This window comes from Gobio gobio, assembly GCF_949357685.1.
Source record: "Gobio gobio genome assembly, chromosome: 10".
NCBI classification, from domain to species: Eukaryota; Metazoa; Chordata; class Actinopteri; order Cypriniformes; family Gobionidae; genus Gobio; species Gobio gobio.
In genome coordinates this window covers 2,482,814-2,494,681 of record NC_137116.1, presented here as the reverse complement: position 1 = coordinate 2,494,681, position 11,868 = coordinate 2,482,814, and the positions used below count along the sequence as shown (strand labels likewise).

General features: G+C 38.0%; 1 protein-coding gene across 1 annotated transcript; it reads right to left on the bottom strand.

Moving 5' to 3' along the window:
* Nucleotides 1–4,475: 4,475 nt before the first annotated feature.
* On the bottom strand, nt 4,476–8,485 carry LOC307132717 (taste receptor type 1 member 1-like; the record flags this gene model as incomplete). Its single annotated transcript, XM_079827227.1, has 6 exons — nt 4,476–5,410; nt 5,893–6,013; nt 6,542–6,754; nt 6,983–7,729; nt 7,876–8,173; nt 8,304–8,485. The coding sequence occupies 6 exons, from the start codon at nt 8,483–8,485 to the stop codon at nt 4,476–4,478; spliced, it is 2,496 nt and encodes an 831-aa protein (XP_079683353.1).
* Between the last annotated feature and the right edge of the window lie 3,383 nt (nt 8,486–11,868).

The following is an 11,868-nucleotide window of genomic DNA, read 5'->3' as shown; positions in this document are numbered from 1 at the left end:
AGTTGTCCAATCAAATCAGTGTGCACAAGTTGAGAATTCTTGTTTATCACATTTTATTTTGTTTTAAAACTTTAAAAAAATACATAATGGCTTGGAGGAAACATCTTGGCGAGTATCACCGTTTAGTGAATGAGCTGCTTTAACGTTGAAGATTTCCGTTAATATTTTCGGGTCTCACGAGAGGAATTTAATGAGATCCTTCAGGTTGTTGTGTTGGCCCAAAAATTAGCAGGCAGGATACTGCATTTCGGGAATCCATCAGCCCGAACGTCTGGCAATTTGTCTCAGGTACAAACCCAAGTTAATAATAATATGTTAGGCCTAATACACACATACACACACACACACACACACACGTGTGTGTGTGTGTATATATATATAGGCTATACACCCACACTATTCTGTGTACTTGTTAAACCGCGAGGATAAGCTTCTCTCCCATGTTGCCGTGTACGATCATAATGAAATTTCCGTGCGACTGCCACTAGGGGGCAAATTCCGACAGTCGTGTCCGAATGTTGTGTGCAGTGGAAAGGTGGCTTTAGGAGGGGAATGTTGCAGCAAGCGAGACACATATCCGGTCCTTAGGAGGGGAATGGTGCAGCAAGCGAGACACTGAGCGGGTCTCCGGTGTTACTGACTACTTGAAGCAAGCATACGGGAAGATACCGGCTCTACGCGAAGACTACAGAATCTAGCAAATGTGTTTGGTGTCACTCAGCCTGCGGCTCTAAATATATCTGTCAGCGAGGCACCATGCGCCAACGCCCAGGAGGAAGTAACACTCCTGGAGTGAGCTCTCAACCCAAGGGGGCAAAGCTCGCCTTGGGTTTGGTACGCCAAGACAATGGTATCAACTATCCAGTTGGCCAACCTCTGCTTGGAGACAGACTTTCCCTTCTGCTGGCCTTCGTAACAGTCAAAGAGCTGGTCTGAGTTCCTGAAGCTCTGCGTTTGGTCCACATAAAGGTGCAAAGCGTGACTGGGACAGAGCAAAGCGAGGGCTGGTCTGCCTCCATCTTTAACCCCCTCGAGTCAGCGGTCGCGCCCGCGCAATCGGCTTTCTTTTTTTCTTATCAGTGCCATAGACTCAAATAACTGTCATTTTTTATCATTCATGCAAGTGTTATACATCATTATATTCTGTTAAGTTTCTATTTTGTTTGTGTACAGTCACAATAAAAATAAATTGTTGTGCTTTTTGCAAAATAAGGGAAACAAACATGATTCGCGATCTTCAGCCTCTCTTTCAATGAGGTCTAATCTGATTCTCTTCAGAAAATGATCTGTAGCTTATTGAAACCTTGACACACAAACATGAGACATATGTCTAAAGAAACGTTGAAATGACAGGTTTTAAATCATGTAAATCAAAACAAAAAAAACTAATATTCTGTGTTTATGTAATCTGTGTGAAAAGTGGGAGATTTCAGTCAACTCATTACTGACTCATTATCCGCTAATTATCCATGCCCACGGACCGTGTGCTCATTCAGATTCAAATACAGGCAATCCATGCGTCGACGCCCACACACACATCAACTCATACAAACACAACTAGTGAATTCAGATACATCGCTTTGAGTAATAATCCTGGAATAATTATCGTAACGGAAAGCTGATTCAGAGCTCATTGTGGTAGGCTAGGTTTATTCTGTTAGCATCTGTGAATATGAAACGCAAAAAGACTGTTTAAATATAAATCCTGATGCAACATGGCAAGACTGTTTAGACAAGATTTATTGGCCTGTTTTCGTTTTGCATATATTGTATCTTAATTTTAATCAATGCTTTTAATATAGTTGCTTCTTATTTTATAAGAAGTCAATATAACAGACAATAGCCTTAACGCACGGGTCTCATAAATGAATTTAAGATGGAAATGATATTGGAGTATTAATTGCCTTTTTTACAGTGAATTTCGTTTTGTATAAATTGTATCTTAATTTTAATCAATGTTTTTAAAAACGAGTTTTGATTCATATTGATGTTTAAATATTATACCCTATGTTGCTGTTGTTGTTTTTTTTAGAAAGTTAATTGCTTTCTTTAAACTGAATTTCGTTTTGTATAAATTGTATCTTAAAATTAATCAATGTTTTTAAAACGAATTTTGCTTCATATTGATGTTTAAATATTATACCCTATGTTGTTGTTTTTTTTAGAAAGTTAATTGCTTTCTTTAAACTGAATTTCGTTTTGTATAAATTGTATCTTAATTTTAAGCAATGTTTTTAATATATTTGATATAATATAACAGACTGGTATAATAAATATATTAGTATATTTGATTCCAATATAGCAGACAATAGCCTTAGCACTGGCTCATGCATTTCACGTGTTTCTGACTGAAGCTCGAAATGATATTTGAGTATTGTGTGTATTTGATCGTTTACAAATTATTAAGAAAATATTTGCCATTGAAATGAGTGAGCCAATGTTCAGTGTCACAATATTGCTGTTTTTTTTAGCTCTTCTTTCAAAAACATTTCTGATTGAAATCTTGTTTCTTTTTTTTGGCAGATAATTTAGCTTGCTTTAAGTAAAAACTTTAAGTAAAAAACATTTAGATTTTTCCCCCAGAATTTTTTTTTTTTTTTTACTGTTACTGTACTTATCTAGTAAACCTAAAATCTAGTAGACCTAAAGCTCATTTATTATGCAGCTCATTATTATGCAGGTCTTTGTTTCTCAGGAGTGATCACATTATTATTCATGGTTCGTTCACGCCTACTCGCATAAGGCTTGAATAAAGAAAAAGTGTTTTACAAAATGTAAATTAATATATTTTTTTATGTGAATGAGTAGGCTCAATGATTCTCACATCAGTTTAAAGCAAAATCTCTAAACAAAAACACCCAATATATAAAGGGCTTGTGAACACATATCTATTGTGTGTTTTGAATCCTTAATTTTAATTTTTTTTTTTAGTTTTTTCAAAAATTATGCATAAACATTATTCTCTCAAAAGTACAAGCATGTACATACACGTTGCTCACATATTATGGTAGCCCAGTTTGTGCTGAATACAGTGTAATTACACTTTTGCCATTAAAGTGTTTATAAGCAACTGAAAAATGCACAAATGTCATTGCATGTCAAAACTTCTAAAGGGCCCCAAAACAGCTCAGACTCCTAGGACTCCTAACAACAGAATTTTCAGCTCAGCTGACTGCAGCGGTTAAAAGAGGGCTCTCTGCAGTGCTGTTAGCACCAATAAGAAATTCCAAGAGGGTACTGGGTAAGGGCAAGGAGGATTTAGCCTTCTCACACCCCTCAGGAACCTGATGATCAGGTCGTGCTTCCCACAGATTTACCATCTACAGCATCGTGATGTGCGACAATAGCGGCAACAATAACCTTCAGGGTGGAGGGAGACAGCCTTCACTCCAAATCTTCCTGCAGGAAGGAAAGCACAGTTCTGATTGGGCATCACTGGGGGACTTCCCGGTGAGAAGAACACCACTCAAAGAACAGGTTCCACTTCAAGGCATAAGCGTGCCCTATAGAGGGCACTCTTGCTTAAGTGGTGTCTACCACCGCCTGGGGTAGATCGCATAAGTCCTCCCTTATTTGTGCAGGCCCCGGGGCCAGCTATGTGCCAGCGCATCCATGCTGAGGGTCCCCTCGGTCAGGAAATAAAACAACTCCCAGAAGTGCAGGCTGTCATGAGAGCTCGTCGGCCGCACGATTAAGCATGCCCGGAATGTGAATGGCACGAAGCAACCACAGATGCTTTTGACTCCATAGGAGGAGATGGCAGACAAGTTGCGACATGCAATGGGAGTGTAGACCACCTTGACGGTTGATGTACGCAACAGTGTTGTCTGTACAGACCATTATGTGCTTGCCACGTAGCGACGATTTGAGGCTGCCCAGCACAAGAAGTACTGCTAGCAACTCGAGGCAGTTGATGTGTCAATGCATTTGGTGTCCCGTCCAAATACCCGAGACTGCATGCCCATTGTACATGGCACCCCAGTCGGTGGTAGAGGCATAACCACCGCTGCAGTGCCATCACACCAACATCGGAATGCAGAGCTTCTTCCAACTCATAGTCACTCGAACAGATGGCTGTAGCAGAACAATACAAATGCATGGCTCCGAAAGCGAAAAGCTGAATGTCCAATGCATCTGTTACCGTGTTTATACGGGCGGAGCAGAAGATGCAAATCTTGCTCGGCAATGTTTATTGGTACGTTTAGTTTACATTCAAAGGTTGATTGGGCTCTCAGGCAAGATCCCAATACGTAAGTTCAGTTCTGATGTAACGAACGAGACAGTGTGTTTAAGATTACAATAATGGATTCAGAAAATTTGATAGCAAAGGAATATCCATCAGAATAAAGGACTGTTTTCATACAGATAAAATAAGACTGGATGAGACCGGAAGCCTCGCACATTCAAGTTACAAGTAGCAGCACCTGCTCTTATGTTAAAAAATAAGGTGGGTACACAAAAACTAATGTCTAAAACTAAGTTCTACTAATGGTTTGGGTGTAATTCTGAATAGATGTTTGAAAGTATGCGGGAGTGTTCTTTTGTGGTTGGAATATCATGATGTAAGATTTTGGTATAAAATAGCCAAAGAGAATTCCATTTATACTGGATATCTGTGCCATTGCATTCAAAAGAATGATGTACTTGCTTTTGACAGAAAGGTATGCTGTGAAATAAACAATCCAGGTCAGATAGTACAAAATGAGACTGAAGGTTATTGATTTGGCCTCATTGTAATTTTTCGGCAGATCTCGTCCCATGTAAGAAAACAAGAGACACAGGAAACCAAGAAACCAGCTTATAAATACAACTATGGCTAAGGTTATAGTGTTACCCATTTCACAGATGAGCATAAGTTGATCTTTAAAAGTCCATGAGTCAGCGATTGGTTTGTCAGGAGAGACAGTCATCCATATCACACAAGAAATTAAATGTATGATTGAAGAAAAGGCAATGAAGAGCCACTGGCCGTTGTGCTTAACCCAAAGGCTGTGCACCTTAGGGAACTGAGCAGCCATTTTAAAAACACAAATAATTTGAAAGGATCGGACAGTCAAACAAGAAAGACAGACGGTGAAGAAAAAGGAAAATATGGCATTTCTCAGGAGGCAAAGTGAAAATGTGGGTTTTCCTAAGAAAAAGAATGTACTTATGCTAGACATAATCAAACATATCAACATAAGAAGACACATACTACCACCAGCAGACCTCACCAATGGTGTGTTGTAGTTGTAGGCGAAAAGGCATAATATGGCAATGAGTAAAATAATTAGGCATGTGGCAGAAACCATGACAGCGATGGAGGAGATTTCTGTGAACTGAAGATAGACAACAGAACGTGTCTTACATGTTGTGCTGCCTTCATCAGACCACTCATTTGCTGCACATGGAAAGCAGGTATAGGGGTCCCCTGAGAAACAGTAAAATATTGTTTAGTAATAGTATTTTCCAAAAGCTTTGTGAAAAAGAAGTAAAGTACATTTCAGCATACCATTAAGATGAGTAATCATTACACTAATGATATAATTTAAAAGAATATACTTCACTTTAGTGCTATTTTCACAAGTAAGGTGGAAATTTTCTAACCTAGTACAAAAATCTAAACGGTTCACTCTTGAAACACAGCTAGTCATTCATTCAAAATCTATACATATTTATTTCCACATAATTTCCAAGGTCATGGTAATACTATATTTGTGGGGACATTCGGTCCCCATAAAGTAGGGAATACCAGGACCACACACACAGACACACACACATCCTTTGTGGGAATATTGTGGTTTGGATTTTTTTTTTTTTCATTTGCTTGTGAAAATTACAAAAAGAAAAAAAAAAAGTTATTTCGAACTATGTAGGCTAATGATTTTGGACATTTCATTTTTAGAAACTTACGAGAATAATCCACATAGCTGTTACACTGGCATTTTTTACACGTAAAACAGCAACTATGAAAACCTTCAGGTTGCCTTTTAAATCCATCCTTGCACTCAGTAGAGCAGTTTGAGAAAGGAACCTTTAAAAAATAGGAAAATGTGTTATTAAAGTTACAGTTTTTCTCAAATGATTATCTACATTTCTCTAAACTGAGGTCATTTTTCTCAAACAATTAACTCAGCCATCTGAACAATATGCAGTTTCCATAAACAGATTGCAAATTTCAAAATACAAATTATATAATTCCCTGAAACACCCAAAAATGTCTCAAATATTTTGTCAGTGTGGCAAGTCGAGGGACCCTGAAAACAGGCCCGTTGTGAGTAATGAGTGCTGCACGTCACACTGGCCTCATGTCTCACGGAGGAGCTCCTTTTATGCCTCCGAGCTCCTCCGTGAGACCCCCCCGTTCTCACGGTCCCTCTGCCTCGCTGCTTGCCACAGTCAGCTTTATGATAAAAGTGCTTTTCAGTAGTATTCTAGCATTCAACAAAGAACAAATGTAATAGTATTTATGTCAGTATTTTAAAATTGATTGAGAAAAAAATGGAATCTATATAGGCTAAATCTAAATGTTTAGATAAAGGCTCATCAAATGAAGACTTACAGAATCGCTGTTATGCCAGGGCAGGAGAGAGTTGTTAATTGTAAAAGTCACTTCTGGATATGTATCATATGTGCCCACCATCTCAAACTGTGGAGGATTTACATCAGTGTGCCAGAGCACAACTGCATAATTGACGGTTGGATCATAATCAACATCATATTTCACCTGACGGCCATTGAGTGGAAAATCCAACTTCTTTATTTCTCCCATAAGCTGTTGTGAGTTGTGGTATTTTTTTATTTTACAAAGACAATTTTTATTATATATAAATGTAATAAATTAACATGAATTTTGTTTGATTAATGTATTAAATTATTGTATAATAAATAATATAACATACAATTTCATTAAATATGAACACAATTATTTATTATTTAATAAATTAAAACATTGTTACTTCAATAATGTGATTAAAATAATAATTCAAATTAATTCCCTTACCATGTATGGCTTAACCACTGTGTTTTTGCGGCATCCATTCATGTCGCACTGCAGAACCTTATGTAATGCATGAGCTATGGTGTATATGGCAGAATAGACGGCAAAGGAGAATGTGGGATTTTCATTTATAATGTCCTTCGCGGTCATCAATGTGCAGTTATCACAAACTTGATTACATGTCTTACTCTTATTCTGGATGTCACTCTCTTCATTATGGTTAACATAAGTTGTTCTTCTGTCTTTATAGACAAATTCATTAAATCCAGGCAATGACAACAATCTCTCCGTAATACCAATAATTGTGCCAATTTTCCCAATTCCTGGCTCTCTGGGAAGCTGTTGATCCATAGCCCACGTATGACTTGCAATCCATACTTTGTCTTGGATGTTGTTCGCTATGGCTGCTTTGATAATTTTGCTTGCATATTGTGTCAGAGCAAAAACAACAATGACTTTGATGTCGAGCAAATCAATCTTTTGAAGTGTTTGACTGTAGTTTGCGTTTAGGCTTAGAGCCTCTTGATAGGCCAAACAAATGCCAGTTTTGCTTATATACTTGGTAAACAGCTTTAGACCGTCTGAACTGTAATCGTCTTGGCTACCAAGAAAAGCAACCCAGTTCCATCCAAACCACCGTATGATGTGAACAATCATTTCTATCAGGTTTTTGTTGCAAGGGCTTGTTCTTACAAAAGAAGGATACTTAAGTTTGTTACTTAATGCATAGCTAGCAGCTCCATAATTCACCTTTGAAACACAAGACAACAAAATATTATTAAAAAATCCATTAGCATTATACTGTATAAATGGTAACTTTGCTGTCCTTAACAAAGGCCAGCAAGTAAGTGTGTAAGTATTTTGTTATATAAAGTGTATAAAAAGAAACAATTTACCATTGGTATAAGGTACATTGTAATTAGTGGTGCAATAGTAATAGTTCTTGAGCTTCCATATGGCCCTGTTAAAGCAATTACTTTAGGCCGATAGTTGTTCAGTTCTTCTTTAGGTTTTATTGATCCATTATTTGAGATAAAACTTAAGACTGAAGGGAAATTCTTGGTATTAGAACAATGGTCAAAAATGTCATAGCCCAGAGAAACATTTGGCAGAAGAGTGGTGGAGTTATTAATCTCTTCAACGGCAAACCTCATTACTTGCAACATCTGATAGAAAGATTTTGAGAAACTGTGCCTTGAAAACAGAAAAAAGTTAATAACTTGTAATTAATGTTTCAATTTATAAATGTGACTTTGAGGAAATGCTCCTTTGACTTACAATATTATATACTGACTACCCAGCTGAAAAAAAGGTCCTTGCTTACCTGAAACATTCAGTGGTTTCTGGAGTGAACAGGGGTGTTGTTTGTTCAATTTCATGTAAAGGAAAAAGGCCACCCAATAAGTAATCTCCTTCCAAGCTGAACTCAGGTTTTGTGCAAGAAACTTTGAAAAATAAACAACTAGTAAAGCCCACAAGGAAAATGTAAATGCTACTGAGACACATTGTTTAAGATGGTCTGTTGGTCATAAAGCAGATATGCAGTAGCAAGTAGTTTGAGAATCAGGCTCAGATTCTTAATTTTATTAAAACTCATTTTAATTTGCTTAAACCACCGTATTCAATGATACAAATGACCATTTACATATCTAAACTCACAAAGCATATGTCAATCAATAGAACATTACACCGCACCCGTACCATATTTTACAAACTGTAACCTAAACTCTCAGCAGGGGTTTACAGTTGGATTAGAATTACTAAGATTTCAAAGTTTATGTGGTGAGCAAATATAAAAGTTGACTCTGGCATGTGTATACAGTACATGAGATTTCATGCAGCTTCTGTTGAGTTGAGTATTGTGGTTACACATCACATTTGAGTATAAGATATAGTTAATGCTCTCCCTGGAGGCTGAAAACCAATGCTAAAATCATAGATTTTGCTGTTCACATATACTTTACATTTTTAAATTTGCTTAACCCAGTTCCTGCATCAATTTAAATGTTTTTGCATATCTGACATTATTCTAGATTTGTCACCCCACAAGTGTCACATTAAACAACCAGTGTCACATTAAACAACAGGTGCCACTACATAACACACACTTCTAAGAAATCACATGAGAACTATGTAGCAATTCTAGACATCCTTCTAGGTGTAATATGTATATTAACACACAATTCAAAAGTCATTTAAGAGTCTTTTAATAAGAAAAGCATACCTGCCAACTTTTCAAAAAACCTTGGAGTGAGATTTTGTCAGGGGTGATCAAAATTATGCCGCGCTCGCAGACACACAAGTTGGTGGCTCAGATATCAGAAAATCTGAATTAATTTGATGTTTTACCAATGTTTTACCCTGTATTTTGGTAGTTTGTGGGGAGGCCCAAAGCCGTTTATAAGGGCAGTCTACTGGAGATGGACAATATTGGTTACATTCTGTGAAGCAGACATAGCTGAAGGTCCACCCCTAGAACATTTTGGATTAAGTAGATGTGATTTCCTGCATTCTAGTGGATTTTTGGGTGGTCTGTTAAATATGTGCAATACCTGAACTTATTCTGATTCATGTTCAGCATCATGACTTGTAGGGCCTTTTAGACTTGAGCTGAACATTCAATCAGAAAACTATTATTGTGCCTAAATGACTTCCTATGTACCACAATAAAGCCCTATTCATAGACCAGTGTTTTAAGATTTGACCTAGGTAGGTTGATTGATATTTTGAGTACAATGGTATTAAACTAATTCTTAACTGAAACCTAGCCTATGTTGTGAATAATTGACTTCTTAAGAGCACTTAATGATTTATGTTCAGCCAAAAACAACACAAGATTAGTTAGGGAGGGACATTATTCTTCATTCAAAGCCTCCCAACACATGGAACATCAGAAACAAATAAAGTGCAACAAATAAAGTGCTTAAACAGTACAACTTTTTCAAGCAATAAAACAAGGTATAATCAGTATAAGATGCAGATCAGAAGCTGGGTAAAGTCCTTGTCTATGATCTGTGGGCATGGTTATGCTGGCCTGTGGCTTTCTTGGAGGCCATGATGATTTCAGAGGGGGGCTCCCATTTGAAGCAGGGCTCCAGATTGGCCATCTTTATGGTCATCATTGATGACAGGGTGCCATTCAATGCTAGGCTGTTTCTTCTCTTGGTTTTGTTCAGTCCTATAACTGAAAACACCCTCTTCAGCATCTGCGTTTGCATGGGGCAACACCAGGACCAGCTTGGTGATGGCAGCAAGCCTCTCAAATTCTTTGGCTCCTGACACCTATGGAAAATGCACCAAGAACACAATGGAAAAACATACCTTGATTTTTGATTGATTAATACTGTAAGTATACTGTAGGTTGATCCATTTCAAGTTCAGATAAAAACATTCATAATTTGCAACATGCATGACACATATGCATGCAACAATTTAAGCAACAGATGTAGCCAAGCCACACCTGCCAAAAGCAAATACAAAAAAATGTTTACCTTAAGTTTCCGGGTTGCCATTTCAGCCCAGAAGCTTTCCATTTCAGTTTCATCTTGCAGGGATATCATTGGCATGGTCTGATAATTTAGAAACTCCTCACCCAGAAGGTCATGCTCCTCTGGCCCATGGTATCGGAGGAGATGGGGAAACCTATTTATGAAAGAAGTTTTAGGTATATTGTAATCAACCAGCAGCAGTTCATACGCATCTTTGAGGAGAAGCCACATAAGAATAGTTAAAGGTCCCATTTTTCGTGTTTTTTTGAAGCTTTGATTGTGTTTACAGTGTGCAATATAACATGTGTTCATGTTTCGCGTGTAAAAAAACACAGTATTTTTCACACAATTTACTTATCTGTATACTGCTGTTTTCACTGTCCTCAAAACGGCTTGAAAGATTTCCCTGTTCTATGAAGTCCCTTCTTCAGAAATACATAACGAGTTCTGATTGTGCAAGCGGTTCCCGTGTTGTGATTCGACAGCAGCTTAGGGCACGCAGAGCGCACGTTACCGGAAAGGTCACGGCCTCTCACCATAACGGGGATGCATGCGCTCAATGATCTCTAAGTACAGCGTCCCTGGGAAAGCCAAACAAAGGTGACTTGACTCCGGGATGAAAATAACAGCGTCTCGACGACATGGCAACAAACAAACTATACGAACGCAACCGAACGCAACACTTCCTATTCTCCACGCGGGAGCAACAAGACCACGCCCCCTTTTTTGCGTGTTCTTGTGGGCGGAGGTTAGTCGACATACTGCTCTACTGACGTAATTAAAGCAGGAAATACCAGGATGTAGTCCTAACCAGCCGTTCGCTGTAGGCTTTGAAAGGGAACTTCTGTTAAATAAAATATCTCGCTTGGCATTGAACTTTGAGCTTTATAATTTTACAGGTATTATAAATGCTCTAACAGCAACATTACACACTAACTAAAGTTTGAAAAATGGGATCACGAAGAACAGGACCTTTAATGTGCAGTTTAGGAGTGAACATACCACATCATAAAACGCAGGGAATTTTTAGCTAAGATGATAGACAATAATTAGAGAAAAAAAACTAACCTTTCAACACAGTACAGGACATCTTTGATGTCACTTTCAGCCCTCTGCCGTACATTTAGGAATTTTGCATGTTTGATCAGTGGCTCTTCCATTGGCAGCTTCTGAAGTGCATAGTCCACAGCACTTGTCAGGAAACACAACACAGCTTCATGGAATGAATCCACCTGCTGTGGTGTGGTGTGATGTCACCCTCGTCGCGTAATCTGTTAAGTTTAGCCCTGGTTGTGAACCCAAAGTTCAACTTTCTTCCTGTCACAGATACAGCATATCAGGTTAACACAAATGGTTTAACATGATGATACGGCAATATCAGCTAGACACATAGGACAAGAA